The 23,247-nt window shown below is 39.9% G+C and overlaps 1 protein-coding gene across 2 annotated transcripts in view; it reads right to left on the reverse strand.

The window, feature by feature from the left end:
* The window catches only part of SNX4 (sorting nexin 4), a 32,428-nt gene extending 10,296 nt beyond the window's left edge, over positions 1 to 22,132 (reverse strand). The window contains exons 1-8 of one of the 2 annotated variants that reach the window (XM_086896337.1): positions 21,873 to 22,132; positions 20,769 to 20,884; positions 12,793 to 12,931; positions 12,566 to 12,694; positions 11,477 to 11,524; positions 7,393 to 7,448; positions 2,876 to 2,948; positions 1,291 to 1,352 (exon numbers count right to left, since the gene is read on the reverse strand). In XM_086896337.1, the coding sequence (XP_086752463.1) occupies positions 1,291 to 1,352; positions 2,876 to 2,948; positions 7,393 to 7,448; positions 11,477 to 11,524; positions 12,566 to 12,694; positions 12,793 to 12,931; positions 20,769 to 20,884; positions 21,873 to 22,001 (752 nt within the window). In that variant the 5' untranslated portion in view covers positions 22,002 to 22,132. Of the gene's footprint in view, positions 1 to 1,290; positions 1,353 to 2,875; positions 2,949 to 7,392; positions 7,449 to 11,476; positions 11,525 to 12,565; positions 12,716 to 12,792; positions 12,932 to 20,768; positions 20,885 to 21,872 lie in introns of both variants that reach the window. The other variant, XM_086896336.1, reaches the window with a different exon arrangement.
* Between the last annotated feature and the right edge of the window lie 1,115 nt (positions 22,133 to 23,247).

The following is a 23,247-nucleotide window of genomic DNA, read 5'->3' on the forward strand; positions in this document are numbered from 1 at the left end:
CTAAACTCATCATCACTAATATACTTAGTTTGGGATGGGTTTTGAGCATAACCTTGTTTAAATAGCTGAAACTCAATTTAGAATAAATCAAACAAACAAAACCAAACCACCAAGCATTTAATATAAATGGGACAAGGGACAACAACAATGGTGAACTTTCTGAAATACATTTTGGCTCATCAAGAACATACTAAGCTTCCCAGATTTACAGGATAGAAGATAGAAACCTCTCATTCCAAAAACTAAAGGGTGAGATTTGACTTTTGTAAGCGTTTTACTTCTCCTGAAACTATTTGATGTATGTAGCTTTATTTCTTCATAGTAGACTTCTGTTTAGTTCTACTCATAAAAAAAAAAAATTCTAACTTGCAATTGTCTCAACTACCTATTTAGATTAGAAATATTATTTAAATAAAGAAAGAAACAGAGCTACAAAAAAGATAGCAAGAGACTTGTTTTGGACATCCTGGTATGTACTCTGCCATTTTAATTGTGTTCTCAGCTTTGAGAAACCTTATGAGAGTTCTTAGTTACAAGAATTACACCCACAACTCCTTTTACAAGGAAAAAAGGTTCTCCTTATATTTCGCATAATTTATGTGTAATGCGTCTATTCTGTCCTTCATTTTTTTATAAACATTCCACTCTGCTGATGTTGATATTTGTTTGTCTTTGTGTTATTACAGAACTACACCTAATTTCATTTTAAAACCCCCAGTGAGAAAGACATCTGCAATCCATTAACCCAGAGAATTAAATTTAGCACTTGAACAGTGCATAGAAGCAGGAGGTTTCCCTTAACCAGAAGTTTAGATTCTTGAATTCTCCAGTGAGATGGAAAACTTGAGCATGCAATTCCCTCATACAAATCAAAAAAACAATTGGCAAATTCACTTCTAAAAGCTACTAAAATTGGATAGATATAATTGTTGATTTTTATCTATTAAAAGAACCTAGAAGCTTTTTCAGAGACAGCTGCATGAAGAATAGTGAGTTACTTTCTGAAGAAACAAAATGCCAACGCAGCAGCAGAAGGCCCAAAGGTCTAGCACACAAAGCAAAAAGCTGTAGTCTTCACTAGAGACTAAGCTCAGCAGATCTGGAGATCTCTGCATGCAGCACAGAAATCTCATTAGCACTGCAATACAGAGTTTTTCAAGACAGACAATTAAATGTTTCACATATACATTTCAAAAGCCTAACAACACAACCAAGAAATTCCCTTCTCTTCCCCTATAAATATGTATATACATAACTATGTATCTATTTAAAAACTGGATGAACTCTTACCTGAATACTCTTCCGTAGTTGCCATGGACTTTATAGACACCATAAAGCCGGTCTGCTACCCTCTAAAACATTTTAGAGAGAGGTTTTTTCATCAACATTAAGTGCAATTGCTTTGTGAAAATCCACATACATACTCCAAGCTAAAGCCCTAATGTTCTTACACAGGTAAACAAGATTAGGCCTAAATCTAACATAAGCCACTACCGAAGGGAAAAAAAAAACCCACAACAGCATTAAGTCCTGGAAGACTGAAGTCACAATCAAGGCCATGTTGAAAAGTAGCATTTTAAATCTATCTTTGGAAGTGCTTGTTGATAGGATGTGTCTGTGGAGACCATAATCAAGTTCCCTTCCATTTTTGATAACCAACTAGAAGGCATTCTTTGTCCGAATAATGCCAAATTTATGCACGCACTTTTTTATTTAATTTATAGACAGAAAGTCAGAAGTCCATCTTGACATCAGTACTGTAGGGAAACCTTCAGTAAAATTCTAACAAGTGACTTGATTTTTCCACCCAGCTGAATGAACTGAAGGAAAGGAAATGAGCTATCCATTGCAGAACTCATTACTTGAGCTAGAGGTCATTTCAGCTGTTTGGAGTGCCAGTGCCTGCTGCAGCCAGAACTACAATGCTGGCAAAACCTCAGAAGAAAAGACACGTGTACACTCTGAAGCGTGAGTTGTATTCCAGATAATGTCCCTGGAATCAAAATGTACCAATGAATGAGAGTGAAGTTCTGCAAGAGCTACCATTATTATTATGTCTGTCATAGCAGTAGTAAAAAGGAAACATAAACAAATTGCCCAACAGATCTCACACACACAACCCTGAGAAAACAGGACTGTCTGTAGAACACCATTCCTGAGAGTGATTAATTCTCTCAAGAACCTGAGTTTAACAGAGCAATCCATTACTGTCCTCTCTGCTGCACAGGTCCATTGAAAATTAAATCCCTATTAAACATACTAAAAAGAAATATCATGCTTTCATTATTGGAATTGTAATTTCCTATTTCTTTAAAAATATAATAACCTTCCACTCTCAACCCATAGACTATCTTAATGCATTACATAATTGTTGCCATCATTAGAAAGAGTATTATTCATGGAAGATCAATGAACGAGCTAAAAAAAGAAAACACATATTGGGAAGCAGAAAGAATTCATACTACAGGCTCAGAAAAACAATGCATTTTGTGTCTAACCAGAAAACTGTTTTGAGGCCCTTCCCAAACCAAACATCCCGCAAGAGCAACTTGACTGCTGAGCAGAGAGAAGCAGGCACCTTGATCCTCTTTGAAACACCTCCCTGTGATATGTGACCATCACAGGACAGGGCACATTAGCAACAGGCACTGTCAAACCAACCATCCTATCTGGAACTCCTTCCCCCCTCCCAAATCTGTACAAAGTCAGTGCCCTCACCTCTTGCTGTCTCCTGCTCCACTCTCCAGAGACAGACTCCCTTAGGCAAAACTGCCCTTATTCTAGAACACATATACCACTTCTCTTGACTAAACAAGAAATACTGCCTTATAAATAAATCATACTATTTGTCACGACACACATGGGAAATACTTACAGCTCTGACGCGCAGAAGGTGTGATATGACAGACTGCAGTTCATCGCTGTAGTGTTTTAGCTCAGTAAATCTCCTGGGAGCAGGAAACAGATAGTACATCATTAGCCATCATGAAAGCAAGCTTTCACAGCATGCACAACAGAGCCACAACCCTGCGGCCAGCAAGACGGAGCCTGGATTGTGTTGGAGTGGAATTAGCTGAAGACTCCTAAAGAAGTGACTGCTGAGTTTAATTTCCCTAAAGTGAACAAACATCCTAACACTTGCATGACTGCTGTTTTTTTTAAATGCAAATGTTGAAGGCTCAGATCAAATTAAGAGATAAAATTTTATGAAATAAGAGTAGTTAGCTGAAGTTATTACATCACTGTTTTGTTGTTGCTTATAAAAGGAATAGGAGAATAGGAGAGTTTCAAACAAATATAAAGCCAAAATCTGCTGAAGCGTATTTCTCAATAAAAGCATGTTTACATTTCTGACAAAATACTTTATCTGACAAAGTTACTTTACTTTCAAGCTGCCTCTATCTGGTTTTGGTCACAGGTTTTCAGGGGTTCAAGGAGGCATTCACAATTACATTTCCCCTAGGGCTAATCTGTACAGTAACTGTAACATATGAAATCCTATTGAGACTTGTACCTGCACAGGAGCCATGTATGGCTGAAGGCCATCAAATCACTACATCTTAACAAGGTACCAGACAGAAGCCGTTGCAAGTGACATGTGCACACTGCTGGCTTGTCTCTTCTGGGGAAGAGGCATTTTATCAGCCAGCCCAGTTAGGCTTCAGAGGCAATTTAAGCTGACACCTTTAGCTCTTGCTAATAACAAAGGTGAATCATTTGCCACAGCTTTGCTAGTGACAGGTAACCAATTAAACCACAGCAACAGCCTCTTGTGTACACATAAAACCTCCCTACACAAGTCTAGCTCATGACCTACTTTGGTACACAAAGAATGTATTTCATCCAGATGGGAAACCAGAAACAGCTTTACCTAAATTACTAAACAATGATCTGAAAAGAAATATAGAAGAATGCAACTAGAATTAAGGAATGGGAGACTGAGATTAGTGTTCCAGGTTGATGTTCAAGAATGAAAAAAACCTTCATCCCTCCTCCCACCACAGGCAGACAGTCAGGCTTTATACTTCAGAATAGCTTGTACCCAAGAGGTCTTACTGAAATAAGTCGGGTCACTTGTTTTGGGTGACCAAGTATGAAATTCCAGGCTTTTTCATTTAACACCTCTTCCTCCCCCACCAGGAAATCTTCCCCTAAAATATTCCCATCCTTACATTCAGGAAGTAAAAGCTTTATTATGACTTCTAATATTTTTGATTTCCAAGAAGCATTTTTTATAGTATCATGACACACACAGGGTTAAAGTACATAAAAAGATTTAAAAGTTAGCAGAGAAACTGTATGGGGAAAAAGAAATGTAGTCACTGATCTGCACAGTGGGATTTAGAGAGCAATCTTTTCAGTTTACACTTTATAAAATATGCACCAGGGCTGCATGTCAGACAGCTGCAGACACGTACAGTGAATATATCTGAAATAATTGAACTAAAAACAAAAGATTAAAAAGCATGCCTGCAGCTCAGGAAGACTCCCCTTTCCACTCCAGAAATTTATAATGGAAAGTTTTATTTATCCTGTTTTGCCACAAGAAATCTTTTAGGAATGCTGTACACTCTGAAGGCAAAAGTCAGGAACCTAGGAGGCCTTTCAGTATCCTGGCCTCCAGCAGCAACACATCTTCTCTCAGGCCAGTTTTTCCTCAATTAAAAAAAAAAAAAATTAAAAAATTAAAAATTACTACTTCAGAATCAAACTGTCTTATATTTTGTCTAATAAAAGCATAAACCAAAGTGCTGCTATTTTTTCCCCAATTTTCTGTGAAGGTTGAAAATTTTACAAATTGAATTTTCAGGAAAAACTGCTTTTAAGAGACTGGTGGTGTCCCAGATCAAACGTTTATTTCTCAAGTATTTGCTTAAATCCTACTCATTGCTCATGTAAAAAAAAAAGGTACATAATTATAAAGTAATCTGCAAACAGAGCTCAGTGAGGCACACAAAGGGATATTTACTTTCCAGGGTACCCTAACAGCAGAAGTGTGAAACAAGACATGGTTTTGGCACTCAGTAACTGAGGCTTTTTTAACTAGCACTTTTCACTTGGTTTTATGTTCTGCAACATTAGCAGCCGTCTAGATACTTAACTGAGCTATTAAATAGAACTTGAGACACAAATGAAGAACTTATTGGGTCACACTGCTGTAGGAACATCAGCAGGTCTCTCAAAAATATCTTTTATGATTCTGGCAAAGAAAAAAAATTCATTTACAGTAGACAGCATTTCAGTGTAAGTTATTTACTTCGTGCATTTTACTCAGCAGTAATCCTCCCTGCATCAGAGCAGGCAGTGCCATTGTCCTGTGTTGTGAAGAGAGATACTAAAAGAACAGAACTGTTCACTACAAAACAAGCAAAAAAACCCAAAAACCATTACAAAAAAAAAAAAAAAAAAAAAAAAAAAAGCCTGCCTTAGGAAAGGCTTCAGTATTTTCTAAAGAAAACTTCCACCAAAATCCAAAACCTATGGTTTTGATTAAGGCCCAGAAAGAGAAAGAAAGGATGAGTGCCATGAGGCCAAATCAGAGAGGTCTGCAGTAGATACTAATTTACCTCTGAGTACCAGAACACCATATTTTTATCACCATTTAATTCCACCATTGAAACTATAAATTGTTTCTCACAGGAGAAGGTTTAGTTTTCAGTCTACATTTGACCTCGAAGAGCAGCCTTGTTTCAGCTGCATGAAACATCTCATGCTGCCAAGCTGATGGTGCAGATCCACGGCAATGCTGACTGGGAGCTGCAGCTATTCCTCACTTGAACCTCTCCTGGCCCAGGAGCCTGAAAGCCTACACTTCACACACCTTTTGTTTCAGCAAGGTGAGCTTGCTGAACCGCTTCACCAGCCAGCCACACAAAAGCACCAAAGGTAAAGCAGAGGGGCCAGGCTTCACATTCCAGGCAGCTCAAGCACAAGTGTGCTGGGCAGAGCAAGGCACTGTGCCTCCTGTTAGAGCCACACATGCTACAGCAAAAGGCAAACAAACCACTTCTGCTCATCAGTTATTTACTGAACAATCTGTATCCCCAAGTGCAATTTGGAAGTTAGGCAGCTGGCAGAATACAACAGAAAACATGTGCCATCTCTCAAATGCTGTGAAGACTCTACCAAGGCACACAAACTCGAGGACTGTTTTTGTTACAAGTCCTTTCCTCATGTTTTCCTTGTATTAACCCTTTTCCTGCTTTTTAACAAGCTACTTCTCACAACAGCTTTGCTTTCTGAAACATTGTTACCTCAAAAGATAACAAGGATGCTCTTTAAACAGTCTTGCCCACCTGTGCCTACAGTCAGACTTCTGGCAGTTTACCTGCTGTGAGAGCAGGAAAAGAGAGCTCCTACTGGCCACAGAGGAAGATGACTGAGGATGAAGCATTCAAACAAGGGACCATTTTCACCTGCAGATACAGAGAATTGCTGTCTTCCAATCTCATTCATTAATGTTATCTTTTATTTTAAGCCCTGGCTAAAAGCTTCCTGGCTGCCACAGGCGGCCTTAAAAACAAGCACAATAAAAAAGGAGAGACTGGACCAATTCACAGGTTAAGTCTGTGAAGAGGTTCAGAACGGTATGTACCCTTGAACATCCTTACACCACAATACCCACAGATTCAATGAACAGACAACAGAAAGTCAGGCACAGGGGCTCTCCCCAAGGGGCATTCCCTGGTGCCACTGCTGGACAGCAAGTGCACCCAGCAGGGCACTTTGCACAGGTCTCCATGGCCTGTGGGTGGCAAACAGCAACATCCTTTGGCCCCATTGCTACACACTAATGCCTCTAAACTACTGCAGAAGTAGAAACTCCCTCTATATACACTGACAATTCTGAGCAGTTTTTCCATCCAGCAGATTGCTCTAATGCCTTACAGAGATCTGTAAACTGCAATAGAGCTGAACTGACCTCTGGACCTCCAAAAGCATCTGTGAAAATTGGCAGCTTGGAAAGAACTATGAACTGCAACACTAGGGTGTGTGCATCCAGAGCTGTACACTAGCAGACTTTTGGAAAAGTCTACTATCAATCTGTATTCTTTTCATGCTTGGAAAGATTTCTTGAAAACAAACATTAAGAAGTTCTTTTTCAGAGTCTGGTTTTGGGGTCTTTTCGTCCCTTTGTTTTAGTCTAGCTAAAATTAAATAATCCTTTTACATAAAGTGATGGGATTTTTATGAATGCTTCCTGCTTCTGGAGGCAGGACTTATCAAATCTTTTCACACTGCCTCTTTATTGGGCTTCTGTTAAGATTTGAAGTGCAGAAAGATAATTTTTCTTTTCCGAATTTATATTAAAGAGATAGAATATTCTGTCACCTGAAGTTATAGCTGTAACTGAAAAGGGGAAAGGGAGGGAAGAAGGATGTGGAGTCTTACTTGTCTGGGTTTTTCACTCTGAATGTTGCATTAAGAGCTTTTAATCTGGAATCTGCCTGAAAAAGGGGAAAAAAAGCTTTGTTAATTTAATGCAATTAAATTTCAGTGACAAAAAAAATCTCAGCCTTCTGGCAGCACCATTAGAAAAATGTCCAGCCTTCATGGCATATTTAAATCTTCAAACATTGAACAAGTTGAAACTAGCTGCCCTGAATGTCAGATATTTTTATTAAAAAGTCAAAAAACTACACTATTTTTGGGAATATGATGTAAACAGTAACCATTAAAATAAAGCTGGTATAATCCAAGTCCCACAAAAATAGTCTCTTCTTAAAATGCTGCACAACTCATGGAGTTAAGATACACAACCCCACATTCTTTTTAGATGAAGCAATTAGGTAACTTAAGACCATATGGACAAGCTATTTTATATTTCTCAAACCAAATAAAACCAGTGGTAGAGTGACCTCTATATGCTCTTTATTACCAGGAACTGTTCCCCAGTGAAATCAAAATCTTATATATGTTGTTCTCTTACTTTTTATGACTTGCTTTACAGAAAATATGTAATTTGTATATCAGAATAGAGCCCTTTTTAATGCAATGTTCTTCTCTGTAGTAGAGCATATATAAATCTCTACAGGATAAAATTCAATACCTATTTAAAAAGGTAATTGACTGATTTAGTTTTTGAGATGATGGTTTACCAATTACTGCAACAGTAGTATTGAATGTTTTGAAGGAGATGGAGGGTTTTTTCCCAGTTTATTGACTGTTAAACTGTGCAATGAGTATTTACACCTAACAAGACACCAACTCAGATGAGAGATCCCAGCCTCATCCACGAGGTCCACATCACTACAACTCTTCATTCCTACGATGCATTTTACACACAGCTCACACAGGGCTCATCTATACAAAAGAAAAATGCCAGTTGTGGGTAAATGGCTGGAGTTTACTTTTATCAAAACACCCTTCTCTTCAGTAAAAGGAAAATAAATCAGCACACCTTGTAAGGTGTATAGATTTCCTATAGTGTAGTCTTTAGTGTACCCCTGCTGGGCCTTAGCTGCAAGCACTAAGTTACTTCAGCAGTACTTGTTAGTGATGGTATATGACAAAAGAATATTTTGTGCCCTGTTATAGAAAACTCAGAGCTTGAAGAGCTATTTTGAATTTGTCAGTGAAGGGAACAGTGTCTTCCCAAAACAAGAACAGTCATGCCTTTAGGGCCCTTGTAATAGCCTCTACAGATAAGACAGGCACAGTCTATTTCACCTCCCACTACATTTGGGCTGAGCAGAAGATACCCCATACATAGCCTAGAGAAAAGGAGGCTATGGGGAAACCTTAATTGCTCTCCACAATTACCTGAAAGGAGGTTGTAGTGAGGTGAAGGTTTGTCTCTTCTCCCACATAACAAGCAGTAGGACAAGAGGAACTGGCCTCAAGTTGCTTCAGAGGAAGTTCAGATTGGATGCTAGGAAAAATTTCTTTACCAAAAGGATTGTCGAACACAGGATCAGTCTGCCCACAGAAGTGATGGAGTCACTATCCTTCAATGTGTTTAAAAGATATGTTGATGTGGCACTCAGGGGCATGGTTTAGTGGTGGACTGGTGGCAGACCCAGGTTAACTTTAGCTGTTCTTCCAATGGCCAAATCACCAAAACAAAGCATAATGCACAAACTGAAAAGTAAGGGAACAAAACCCTCCAGACTAAGACTGACTGACATTGGGAAAAAGCAGGTTCATTGTCACCACTACATGTGACGCTTCTCTAAGAATATCTTGCAAAAGGAAGACAAGGCAGGATGGGGAAGGATGTCCCAGATAGCACAAGGAACACAAAACACTGTAGGAACTCCAAGTCCCAGCCTTTATGCTTATTCAAAGCATATTCTGAGGCTTGTATGGTCTTGGATCTCCACTGCCATACCCCAACAAATCAATATACAAGCCAGTTCTGTTTTGGGTTGTTCACACACACCTATAGGTACTCCTCACATATCCTCTCACAGTCCAAACATCACCTAGATACACTGACATTATCAGAGCCTTTCCCTCTGAGCAGCTATTTCCCAAAAGCCTGTATTTATGTTGAAACAGCAGGCACCAAAGTCATTTGAATCTGTTGGGGCAGCAGACACATCCAATGGCTTTACACTTGGAAAGGACAAATTCCTACCCTACAGTTACAGGGTAAGTTTTTGTCTTTTGTCACAGGCACACATAGTGCTCTGAAGGAAGAGTTCAGTAGGTTCATACAAACACTGTCAGGCAGGAAGCATGATCCTGACAATGCTCAACCATCTCAGTTGGGCTATTTCGTTTTTGCCAGCTGCAGCACAGTAACTCTCATACACCATTTCTGAGCATTTACACCAGAGTTAGGCTTCTAGAGAAACATCTGTCCAGTCTTAAAATTGATTTAAGAGTAACATGCACAAGCATTTTAGAGAAGAACCACCCATCAAATGAGGTACAGCTGAGGAGTTTTCAGAGAGTTAATGCCTACTATGATCCTATAATCATTTATGTAAACTAAAGAGAGATGGGAATTTTTTCTTTCCTACAGGAAGGTTAAAACCCCAAGTGACAAATCCCTTAAATTAAAAATCCCTTAATTTTTAAGTGCTGGGGTTAGCAGGGAGGAAAGTAATGATTTAATGACACAGCTGGCAGAATAAACAAAGTCTCCAGCATTAACATTCAGCTATAGCATGCTACGCTGCATTAATACCTAATTTAAAGTTTAGTTAGAGACTTCAAATCATTTCAGACAAAAAACACATCCTGCTTAAATGCAACAGAGGCAGCAGAAACATAAACAAACGGTCTAATTCCAGTCTAAAACATGCACTGAATAGAGGTTTTCCTTCCAGTATAGTGCTAAATACTGAGAGTTTATACTTCAGATGTAGCATAAAGGGAAGATTCTTTTAGCCAGGCTTTTGGAAAAGTTATTTTTCTTTCCTAAGGAAACTGAAACTGTAAAAGGGAAAACATACACAATCAAATCTAGAGGGAAAACAAGACTTGTTCATCTCTCATTTAATCTACAATGTGGTTTCAGGGAGGCGAATATTCTCAGCGTTCTGCTATGAGTTTTCTTCCTTAAACACACCACTGTGTGCTCTCCTGAACACACCCTACCAGTACAAACTTTCTGAACTCCTATAAGTGTATGCAGCTTCAGAGCTTTACATTGTTTGCATTATGAATATTAGTAGTATGCAAACCCAACTGTGATGGAAGAGAATTATTGTCAACTTAAGTTATCAACAGTAAGTGTCAGTATCAAAGCCCCTTGGACTCAGGATAAGAGCACCAGGGATTTTCTTTAGCTCTCACTATTTAGAATAATTCTTCATAATCCACCTAGCTTTCAGTTGTGATTTCATGAGAGCAGATCACATTACAATGAAACAAAAAGCTCAGTATTTGTCCCCATACAGTAATTCTTCCAGACACAGCCCAGCAACCTATCAGCTTCTCAGATTCTTGACCTGTACAAGCACACGACCTCTGATCATTTATTCCTGCAAGTCTTCCACCAGTTTACCCAGCCATGAACTCGCTGATGTCAATGAGGATAGTATTACTTCAAGACACATCCTGTTAAACAGTTAAGGGGCACCAAATCCGTCTGTCTTAGTCCCTTTCATCAACTGCTCCTTGCAAAGTCCTACAATTGAGACCTCTTTGCTTACCTTTTTTTGACACCTTGCACCTCTTACCAGACTAAATCTGACACCCACATTTAAAAATGCTAAACTAAACAGAAAACACAAAAACCCACAGCTGTGTCCTCAAGTTCATTACTTTTAAAGCTTATAAGGATCATACTTCTACATTACCAGCAGAATCACATAGGCACGTAGCAAACCTGCTAGAGAATTTAACTGCAATCCTATCTATCACATGCCAAGAACATCACTGGTTTTTGTAATAACAACTATTCATAAACCAATGCCTTTAACTCGTTCTTACAGCAAACATCCTTTCATAAATAGCCTAAAACATGTTTGCAGGAATATGTCTGTGTCACAGCAATCACGAGACAAACAATTACAATAATTACCTTCAGCTGAAATCCAGTCTCATTTACCATTTCTTTCCATCCACCTTCCTAAAAATACAGGAGAAGAATGTTCAGTTAGAGGGATTTAGGAATGCTGCAGGTTTTGCAAGTCCTTATAAGAGCCTATATCAAAGGAGCTTCTCCAGTATGCCTGGCTTCTGCCTCAGTAACCCTCCCCATGTCTTTTCAAGAATCTGGGTTAAGAATAACCAATCATTATGTTGTGCCTACATACTAATCTCCCCTCAAAAAACCCTCTTCTCAATTACCTCAATCTATCAGCTGGGAGCAGGAGCCACACTGCTTTGTCTAAAGAAGAGTAGCTAACATATTTTACCTCTGAGATTACCAGCTCCAAGGACCTTTGCAGCTCGAGGCAGAGAGCATACAGGTGACAACATTTTGGTTGCACATGCCACCATCTGGCTCAGGAGTACTGGCTGGTTTTTCATTGTTTTCAGCTCCCACACATTGGTTCACCCACATACTGTACTGTGGCAAACATAGCTGTTCAGTCCAGTATTTGCAAGTCTCTCATCAAAGCACAGAAAAAAGAACTATCCAACATCTCCTAAAGTTGAAAGCTGCAGAATGCAATGCTTAAGTTGACCACAACTTTTGTGACAACATATTCTAGCAGTCTTGGACCATGATACATGAAGAAATCATGATTCAAACTACAAAGCTAAAGAAACCATGGATATTCAAAAAGCAAACTGGAAGTCAGTGCTGCCCTTGCAGTCAGAAGTATAGCACGGTAACTAGTTCAGCTTTAGTCCTATGGAAGAGCTCCAAACCAGCATGCATTAAGTTTCCAACAGGCTTTTCCAAAGAGGTTGAAATTCTCTCTTAGAAGCCTTACAACTTGATTGGAAAAAAGTCATAAGGTAGATTAAAAGGGCAACTGTACTTCTGCAGACTGCTCTCAAGAAGCTTTTAGCTGGACAAGCCTTTTCCTCTAAGTTTATTCAGATTGTCTATCTTTCCTCCTGACATAGAACAAGTTATGGGTCAATAGATAAGACCAAAAGGACATTATCTTAATTAAATAAACACTAAATTATGTATTTAGAAATAACTTTACTATACCTGCATTAAAAATGCATAAAAGATTTTGTCTTGGCAAAGAACAGGATGTGAAGCCACACGTAACAAGAAGTTTTCCAGACCAATTCTTCTTCTTTCCACAAAATCTGGATCCATATTATCTGCTGATAGCTTATGCCAAACAAAGTCAGCCTAGTTAAACAGAAGAGTGTCAACAGTAAATTAAAAAACAAACAAGAGAAAGCAATCCACAGTTTTGGTTTCCTTACCCTTTTTTCTGGCAAAGGTGGAACAACAATATGTGGGTAGGTAACTGACAAATAATTCCTCAACAACTCAAATTCACTGTAACGTCGCCACAGGGACTCCACTGGGGCACACTGTCCCTCAGTCTGTGACTCAACAGCTCTGAAAGATAAAGCAGCAAATTTGAACCTCAGTGAGCCATCACCTACTCCCTCAAAAACCATCAGTGCAGTTAGACCAAAGGCCCCAAGAATAAGTAGCAACTACAGCACGACTTGCCCATAACCTAAAGCAACTTTAATTAATTTCAAGTCTACATACTTAATTTTAAAATATTTATAGTTTCCACCTGATAGCACTCAAATCTCTAGGAACACAGGAAAAGTCAATGCACTTACACATCCAAAACAAACAGATAGGTCACAATCAAGTAAAGAGATACATGTGGCTTAGTCCACATCATTACATAAATAGCCCTATTTCTCTTGGAACAGTGTTAGGTTCAGTCAGTAAAATTTCATGAGTACCTGAAGGATACAGAACATTGTAAGAAGAAATTTACTATTCAGTGGGAAAGAGTTCACTTCAGAGGACAAAAACTGTCTTGCATACAACAATTGACAAAGTTACAAATATAACTTTAAAAATATTAAGATATTTTAAAAGATATTTTTAGAAAAAGCAAATTTTAAAGTACTTCCAGTTTTCTTTTTTTTGTTCAAAGTGACACATTTTTATATTTAAGGGCTAAAAATGTAACAAACTAGCTAGAGCACATAGGTACAAAATTGATGAGTCTGAAAAATTCGTTGAAGACTTAAAACAAACGTGACCTAGCAAGGTAATAAAGGATTTTATGTTACTATAAAAGGAGAAATCATTGAATATTGAAGGATTAGAAAGTAATAGAAAAACTTGACGAGAAAATTAATTTTTCATACAAGGCATCCAAAGCAACAGAAATATTTTGCAATATCATAAAATAAGCATTGGATAGTAACACTTCTAGCAGTTAGCATATGCCAGAATAAACACAGAGAGAGAATTCACACAAGGCACTTAACAGAAAACAGCGATATCTGTATGTACCTTATTCTTCATTTACGTGACTAGCTAGCACAGAAAGCACTGGCATAAACCTACATGGAAGGGACCTCTGCATGTCTGCAATCCAACTCCCAAAGCAGAATGTTCTGAGCCACATCCACTTGGGTTTTGGTATGTCCAAGGACTGAGACTACCACCACACTGAGCAACCCACTCCCATGTTTGACAAACCTTACAATAAAGAGGTTTTCTTACTCTCACATGTTTGAATTTGTGGGCACTGCCTTTTGCCCCCTCTTGGCATCACAGATGGAAGGAAGTGAACTCTTATTAGAGAGGAACAGTCTTGCTATATGTTTTGGGTTAGTTACACCTTAAGGTGGAATAATGTCATACAGTAAAATGCAAAAGATACTTTTTTAACTTAGTAAGGTGAAACAATTTTTATGTATCTACCCATGCCTTGGGGAAAGCACATTTATTCCAGGTGACTGAATTTGTAGGGGAAAAGAAACTTCACAACTAAGAAGATAAAAAGATAAATTTATAGCATTCAATACAAGCTGCTGCAGATTAAAACTGTTTCAGAGTGATTCAAGAGAAAAGGCAAGCACACTGCTGACAGCCACTATTCACACTGCCACCATCCCACAGAACACTTCCCTACTAGAGTATTTTAATTCAATGAAGCTGCACCTGCAAATACTGAGTTCTGAAGAGGGTAAGCTCAGCCCAGCCTGACAGGCTGTGTAGCATTCCTCCCCTCACTAACTGCTGCACCATTTAAATATTACAAGAACACTTCAGCTCAAAGCAGGTATCTAGTGATTGAACTATTGATGAGTAAGAGGTAAATTTAAATAGCTAAGGAATTGAGCTACTATGCATCAGAAGATTAATTGTTTAGTCAAAAGCTGAAAGCACAAACATTACATTCCTAGAGGAGAAACTCCCAGCAGGGGTTCATAAACAGTCTGGCCATTCAAGACACTCACATAAAAATACTTCAGAATTACAGATCCTTTTAATCTTCAGCTTCAGCAGCCTACCAACCAGCTGCACTGACTTTCACCATGGGTTTCAAGATTTCCACACTGGTTATTGTCAACCCTTAAGAAAGACTGCTACCATCACTACGTGATAGTATTATGGGAACCCTGCCTGAGAACAGGCTGCACAAGCAAACATAAACAGGGAGACAAGAAAAATGCAGGTCAGGACTGCCCTGAGAGCCCAGCCACATCTCAGGAGGACACATCTGTGATACAGATACAGATGCTGCTGTGCCAGCCTTCTGACAGGAGAATTGTTCACTCTAAATCATGCTTATAATGCTCCACAATTGTTTTGCAGAGTTAATTAGAAAGTAGGAGCAGCAAAGTCCATGCTGAGCCTTAACTGTAGAAAAAAATAAAACAATAAAACCCCTTTCTGAACACACCTGCTTATCAGCTTTGTATTTGCTACAATTAATAAGAATCCATCAGTTATTTTAAAAAAATATAGTAATAACACCTCAGTCCATACACATTAAGCAGGAAATGAAATATTAATCAAAAATTTTAAAAGGTCATTTGGGAGCATTACACTTTAGCAGGAAAGGACCACAGCTTTTTAGAGAAGCCTAGTCCTACATCAGCACAAACCACTACCTTGTTACTCCAAGTTTTATGCCCACACAGGGCCTCAAGAACTCCAGGAAGAAGGAAGCAGACTGCCAGACCAGTTCATACCACTCACGGCACCTACCCTGCCCGTAATGAAGACACTAAGGAGGTTTACTACATCTAAAGCATACTGTCAATTTATTCTGACAGAGCAGATCTGCGGACAGCAGCTAGGCTTCTCCCAGACTCAGTTAATCAAGCTTTATAACCCTTGCAAGAGAAACAAAAACCTCACACTATACCCTGAAGAAAAAGATTAAATTACTCCCAGAGAATCTTGAAGGTCAAACTTGCCTGTATAGTTTATTCTTTCTTAACTAGACAGGACCTGAGACAACCACCTCACCATAGTGTGTTAAGCAGCCTGACATTATTCTCATCTCAGATCATACTTGATTCCTTTATTCTAGCATGTATTTATTCTCAATGTCTAAGAAGTCCAAACACTGCCTTTTACAGCTGCTTTTATCTTCATCAGGAGGGGCCTAACAAAGAAGCCATGCTTAAGTAATTGATTTGAATACATTCAAGACATTTTGAAATTATTAGTATCAGTTGCAGATTCCCCCTTACACCCAGGCTTGCAGTAAACCCTCAGGCTGTGCTCTCTAGAGCACACAATGCTGAAGGGTAAAGGAGGGGAGCAGCAAAGCTGTAGTGAGAAAGCACTGCACAGCCCTCAGTCAGGAGTCAGCACCATGGCCTTCTAAATGAGGTAATAAGAGTTTGAAACTGCATGGATGGATTTAGGACAGGCAACCAAGATTAGAGAATTTTTTTTTTTAATCACACCAAAAATGTCTCCACCTGGTTACATATGAGGTCATAAAATATCACCAATTACAAGAGCATTTCCTCCCCAGGAACACCATTTCAGAAAGGAAGTAAAAATCCACAAAGGTACTCATTACACTTAATACCTTCACTACCATCTAACTTTTTAGACCACGTTATGAACTCCCCCATTAAATGCAAGTATTGTGGACCAGTTTCAATTAAGATCATAATCACTTGTTGACATTCAGTCAAACTTCTCAATTTGTTTTGGTTCTAAAAACACAATATAATACTTGTACAGTCTTCAGGCAAGGAAACCATATGTTTCCCCTTTAAGTACACTTTTAACAATGCAAGTTATTCATTGAACAAACCAACCTGCCTGAAAAAATTAAAAAGACAAAATTGAAACCTTCAGCTTTTACATTTATAACCGATGTTATCATAACCAATTCAAAGACTACATTACTCCATGTCTCATTTATTTGCCTTAATTCAAAGTGTCAAAGTGAAAACTTTAGTCCATCTAATTAACCTCTTCTCACTTCCCATCTAAAACTAATTATCTTAAATGAGCCATTAAATAATTCTGAGCGCAATAAAAAGACAAATGTCTGTGAAGTACTAAATCAGACAAGAAGGAAATACACAGGTTTATTTCCTTGTAAAAGCAATCACCTCTTCAATGGCAGAAGCAGTAACTTTGCTTTCAGCCTTCGACCTTCCAGTGTATGAGAAGTGACACTTCCACTCCCTGTAGTGGGCAAGGTTCACTCCCTGTGCAGAGGAACACTATTTTAGAGGGATGGGCAACTTTTTCCAACAGCTATTTAGAAATAGTCTCTGTATTCAGGCATCTCAGACAGCTGATGCTTAATATTTGGTCTTCTGCCTGGCAAGCTGTATGACAAGGAGGCATTTATCTTGCCAGAAGATTTTTCACAGCCAGGTGACTCTTTGGTTCCTTTATACTTTTACCCAGTTTACTGTATTTAACTAAAACATACATTTTTTCAGGAAGATGAATGATTCATAGTATCAATCAAGTAAAAACCAACAGAAAATTAAGTTCTCAAGTCCTCTGTCTTCTTTCATCTCCCAACTCTCCCCTGTTTAAATCTCACGCTGAATTTAGACTTCTTCCCTCCTACCTCCTTTGGAATACTTTGGACAAGTCTTCCTGACTCCCATTGGCCAAAATCTGCCCTTTACTGTTCTATCAGAAGACAACATGGCTCTGTGGGTATTCATCCTGTGCCTCTTCTCAGGAAACCCATGCCTGGGCTTTTCACCTAGCCCAGTGCAAAACAGGAAACTTTGAGAAGGATACTAAAAAACACATAACAAAGGAAAAACTCCTGAAATCCCATAATGCAGCACTGCTATCACTGAGCTGTGACCTGGCCAGCTGCTGATTTCAAAATTCATTTCTCTCACAGAAAGTTTCTTTAGAAGTTTTCACACCTTGGATGGGCAATCCAAGGTCTTAACAGAGAAGCAGGTAACACTCCTATCACAACTTAACTAGTGGAAAACTTTCCAAATACTGAAAACAGAAATAGGACTAGTAACTTCCCAGCCATACTGCAGGAGTAAAAAGGAAATAAAATTAGCTTCCTTGTCAAATTACTGCAAGAGGAAGTGAAGTCTAGTAGGGCTGGAAACCAGGGATTCTGATATTAAGTGGCCAGACACCAGGCTGCACAATCTTGTGCTACCTTTTCCTAAAGCCACATGTAAAACAGACCCAAAAAAAAATACATGCCAGTCATCATATTGTGTTTGATTGAGAAGGCCAGGATAGAAATCTGATAGTCAGCAGGGATGAAAGGAAAGTGAACTAAATGGAATTGTCCTACTACTACAGAAGAAATTGTTTACTTTAAACGAGACCAGGAAAAAAAAGGCATTCCCTCTATGTCCTATAATTGAAAGTGCAATACCACAGAGCACTTAAGAGGTATTCTGCATTTTGATTAACTCTCAGCTCTGTCATGAAAAATAACAGGTACAAAGCCAGGAGTCAGACTTGAGGTTTATTCTACCCAAGTTCTTGTAGTTTCATGCAGACTCTGATATAAGACACAGCTGCCTAAAATTCTAACAAACAAGTCTGGATTTTAGTGAGATCCTGGGTCTTTGCTACTTCCCTTATAGAAAGCAAGTGGTATGCTGAGCACATCTCAGAAGGAATATTTAGCTATACATCTTAAGAATTTGTACTTCCCTTAATGCCATTTCCCACAAATAGGTAGAAGTGACCTCCGCTCTCACAGGGAGAATATAAAAACTGATTTAGTTTTAAATAACTGTACAGTTTAACAGAAGCTGTGAAACAAACTGACATCATGACTAATTGAATGGAAATAGCTCATCACAAAAAAATCGGATTAGCTAATGCAGAAGGGTCCAAAGCAAGAAGATGATTTCAGGAAGCACAACCCTTGGAATTTGCTGATGTTCTGCAGTCTACAGCAATGGAGTTTGTTTTGTCTCAAATAAATATATCTACATCAAAATACAATATCACATTAATAAAAAAATCAACAAAAGTAACACAAAAATGTGAGCATATTAATTAATCTTTTCATTTAAAAAGAAAAAAGTAACACCTATCACTTGCATTTTGCAAACATTTTCACCAGCACCAGTGAAACTTACGTGTTAAAGATTTAAGCACTCAGCTCCTGTTTTAAAACCATATACCATGGTCTTATGTCTCTTATTCACCCAGATAGAATTCCTCAATTCAAACTGAAATTAGATCCTAGATAGCAGTAATGGTGGAACCCTAGTTCACATAAACATAATGCAACTATTATTAAGTGGTCTTCCCTTTATATTACTATAAACTGTTTTATTCTTCAGCTACAAAATATCTTATTACCCACAGACAAATTACCATGAAGCCCACCTACAGCTACAGGCTCAGCAGGAAGCACATTTAATAGCCACCAATTATATTTATGCAAGAAATTTTGCCTTCTCAGCAAAAGGAATAGAGAACCTATTTTATTAGAGATGTGACAAACCCACATTTTCAATCGCTCTGTGACAAACATGTAATTGATCTTGGTATTTGGTGCCCACAGAGTAAAATAAATCTTAATGAAAGAACACAATCTGGCCAGCAAAGTACAGTTTTGCCACTATGAAAGAACAACTGGGAAAGACCAGTGGGAGCAACTCTGAAGTAATGCAAGGATGACTGGAAAAGGAGATGCAGTCAGCATGTTCTGAGGCTGCATAAATCTGTCCCCAGAGTACACTTCATATCACAGTTAGGCCAAAATTATTCCAATTTTCTTCTCTTTCCCTTCAGAAATATCATTACAACAAAAAGAACACCATATGAGAAGATGTGATCTTTAATATCAATACACTGTAAAAGTATTTTTTAGCATCTGAGCAACTATCAAAAGAGCTACAATATTTGAAAAATATATGTCTATTTTGGATTTTGTTCTTTAAGTTTAGTGAATATAGTAAACTTATCCCAGCAGGTCTGCAGTCAGTGACTGGTGTGCCCATCAGCTAAACAAGCAAAGAAACCTTTTACTAGCAGATAGAAGGCTTATGTGACTGTATTACAATTTGAACTCTACAGAGGCTTTCCAAAACGCAACTGCTTTGTTTCAGAAGGTTTTCTTTGTACAGCAGATAATTCCAAAGGCAAGGCCCAAAGGTTAAAACTAGTAATATAAAGGAGGGCTAAATAAAACTCATAACAAAGTCTACTTTTGAAATTCTTGCCTCAGCTGAGTAACGTGATCCCACATAATAGGAGTCGTCTGTTACTGTTTGGGAAGTAAGGATAAGTTAGAAGAGATTTTAAAGCTTTGCTCACTACTTGATACTTGAAATTTTGTGTTTGTAATACTGAGAATGTTTATTGTACCAGTAGTATTAATCTTGTTAACACAAGAAGATTGAGAGCAGCAAGTTCCCCAGTGAAAGTTAAAGCTAGTATGAAGAAAGGAAATAGCTAACTCTAACCCTTAAACCATCTAGAAGGAGTAAGTGGTAATCAGATCAAGCAAAACACTTCAAATATAAGCTGAGCAACACATTTTGAGCACATGACACAAGTCATGAGACTTCTTTTTTTTGTCATCTCAACCAAGCCCAATTGTTACTTTAGACCTCCTCACATAAAATCTCACAAACACATGTATAAATTTGTCCAACTTATGTCCAAGAAATAACCAAGCAGTTACTGACATCATTTTAATACAACAACTTTCAAACACACATTTTTCCACCAAGCTCCAAATAAAGAATTAAAGTACAGAGTTACACAAAACCAGCGCTAGTTCTGAACTGGAGATCAGCTTCCAAATTTTCACAGGAAAAGATGCTCCAGAGTGGGTTGATAGCCACATAACAAAGCACAAAACAGCTAAATCCTCTCATCGACTGTACCTGATTATTTTTAGGAGTGGAAGGAGGGAAAATCTGTTTAGAATGGCACATCCATGTACTCTTGAGACTGAGCTCTCATCACCCACCTAGTCTCAATGAGGTAAGCAGTGTATGTTTCTTGTATGTTCATGGCATTCCTCCCAGTCCGTTTTTCAGCTTCTGAAACCGTGATTTCCATTTTCTTTGCCAAACAGTCTTCCATCTTTTCAGAAGAGGAAAATAAAGATTCATGTAACACTAACCACACAAGGCAAAGGCTACTAACCTTGTCTCCCCTTCTCCCACACCACATTTATTCAAATAAAACAGGTCTCTATGGAATAAAGGCTTTGACAGGGCTTTGCTTTATACCTATGTTCTCCATCATATTTGCAAGTGAAAACTGTAAACTTGCTTTAGTGGGAAAATTGAAAAGACAACAAACTGACAACTTCAGGTACCAAAAACCACCCTGAGCTGGAGGATACAGAAACGAAATATTTCTCTTTACAGGTAACAAAGTAACCTTTAAAAAAACCCAACCAAACAGGCTAACCCCACTACTTTCTATCCAAACACTTCCCAGCTACCAGCGAATTCCTCTTCAGGACACCCGGGACACGTGAAGCCACCTCTCCCCTTTCACAGGAAACAGAATATATCCGCACCAAGATGTTTTTCTTTTAATCTCTCAGAGGAGGATCGTTATCTTTTTACACACTGGCCGCCAGAAATTAGTAAGGACCACACGCCCACCATGTGCAAAGGAAGAGCTGCACTGTCAGGGAGGGGGAGTTACTTGTGAAATTAAGGGGGGAGGGGGAGACAAAAACATAATTTATAATAATAAACAGTAATCTGACATTAGGAACAAGGACAGAGGGTGCACAAAGCTCTCTGACAGCAGCCAGGACGGGGCTGCAAAGAGAACCCCGCAGCTCAGAGGGTCATGCTGCACGGCTCTGTCCCGTGCTCCACCGAGCAGGGCTCGGCCCCAGGCAGAGGAGGAAGGGTTCGTCCCACCTGTAGCCCCTTCCCGCCGCGGCGGCAGCGCTGGGCGAGCGCCCGGCCCCGGCCCCCCCGAGCCCCGCCGCCCTCCCCGCCCGGCCCGGGCAGAGCGCTCAGGAAAGCCCGGTGCTCGCCCGGCGGAGCAGGCCGTGGGCCCGGGGAGGGGGACGCTGGCCTTCCGCCACCGCCCTCCGCAGCCTCACCGCGGCTAAGGGCTGCTCCGGGGACAGGAGGGCGCCGTCGTCTTCTTCCTCTTCTTCCTCCTCCTCTTCTTCCTCCTCTTCCTCCTCCTCGGGGCGGCTGTCGCTCGGCTCGGGCTCGGTGCTCTCCATGGGGCTCGGGGGCTCGGCCGCGGCGCTCCGCGCAGGCGCTGAGCCGGGCTCCGGGCAAGCCCATGGCCGGTCCTAGAGCCGGGCCGGGCCGGGGTGTGTCCGCGGGGCTGCGGGCGGGGGCCAACCTGCCCGGGCCCCGGCCCCGGCCCCTGCTCCGGCCGCCGCCCGTGACCGTGGAGAGGCTCGGTCCGGGCGTGCTGAGGGCGGCCTGCCCACCCTGGTGCCAAAAGAGGCTCGTTCGCGCCCCTGTGCACGGACACCCCTCGCTGTGATCGTGCTCCGCTCGGCCACAGGCAGCCCTGAGCCTCCTGCCCCTGTCTGGGATAAAGCTGCCTTCGGCCCCTCACCCGCTCTCTTACAGCTGTAAATGTTTATTTCTAAAATTTGTTTGTGTTGTTGTTCCCCTCTTAGTTCTCAGGTCACCGAAGAGTTTGTCGTGCCATGCTTCGCACACCTTTCCTGCTTGTTTTTTGACACCCAGTGTTGTTAAAGCTAATAACACATCTTAAACAAAACTTAAAATCCATATTAATGGGAAATGTTTCAGATACTTTCTCATCTTTTGTCTATAGCAAGATTTGTCACTGTCCTTTATTGAGTCTCTTTCAGCAGCCATTAACTTTCCCACAGGATGTTTGCTAGCATTAGGCAGCTCGGGCTATTTTTTTAAAGCTCAGCACCCTGTTATTTTCTCACTCACGCCTTTAGTAGTAGTGAAGGACTTGGTGGTGCTCTGTTCCTTTTGCCTCACCTCCTGGCTGCCAGCCTTTTCCATCAGCTCTCTCCCAACAGTGGCTGGACATCCAGAGGTTCTCCTGCCCACCATTGCTGCTGGGCAGCACCAAGGATTTTCCATCCTGCCACTCTTCCTCAGGAGGAATTGGAGTAGGCAAAATCTGCCAAGTTCAGCTCTGGGGAAGCCTCTGACATTATTTAATGAAAGCCCAAGCCGTCTCATCTCTTCTCGTCGAGCAGGAACAAACCTCCCCATGCATTTCTGTCATTCCCTGTCTTTTTGGAGAGACACTCAGAAAGTCCACCCTTCAGCCCCCACAGAACATCACAGATTGTAGATTTATATATATATATATATATATATATATATATATATATGCACACCTCTTCACTACTGGTCTTATGACCCCATGGTGCCTACACAGTCCCTGTGGGACTGGCAAACTGGATGAAGAGGTTGCTCCTATTTATTCCTCATTCTCCAAATACTGTTTTGGATGCTCAGGAGCAG

Source organism: Cyanistes caeruleus, chromosome 7 (assembly GCF_971803275.1).
Source record: "Cyanistes caeruleus chromosome 7, bCyaCae1.hap1.1, whole genome shotgun sequence".
Taxonomy (NCBI): domain Eukaryota; kingdom Metazoa; phylum Chordata; class Aves; order Passeriformes; family Paridae; genus Cyanistes; species Cyanistes caeruleus.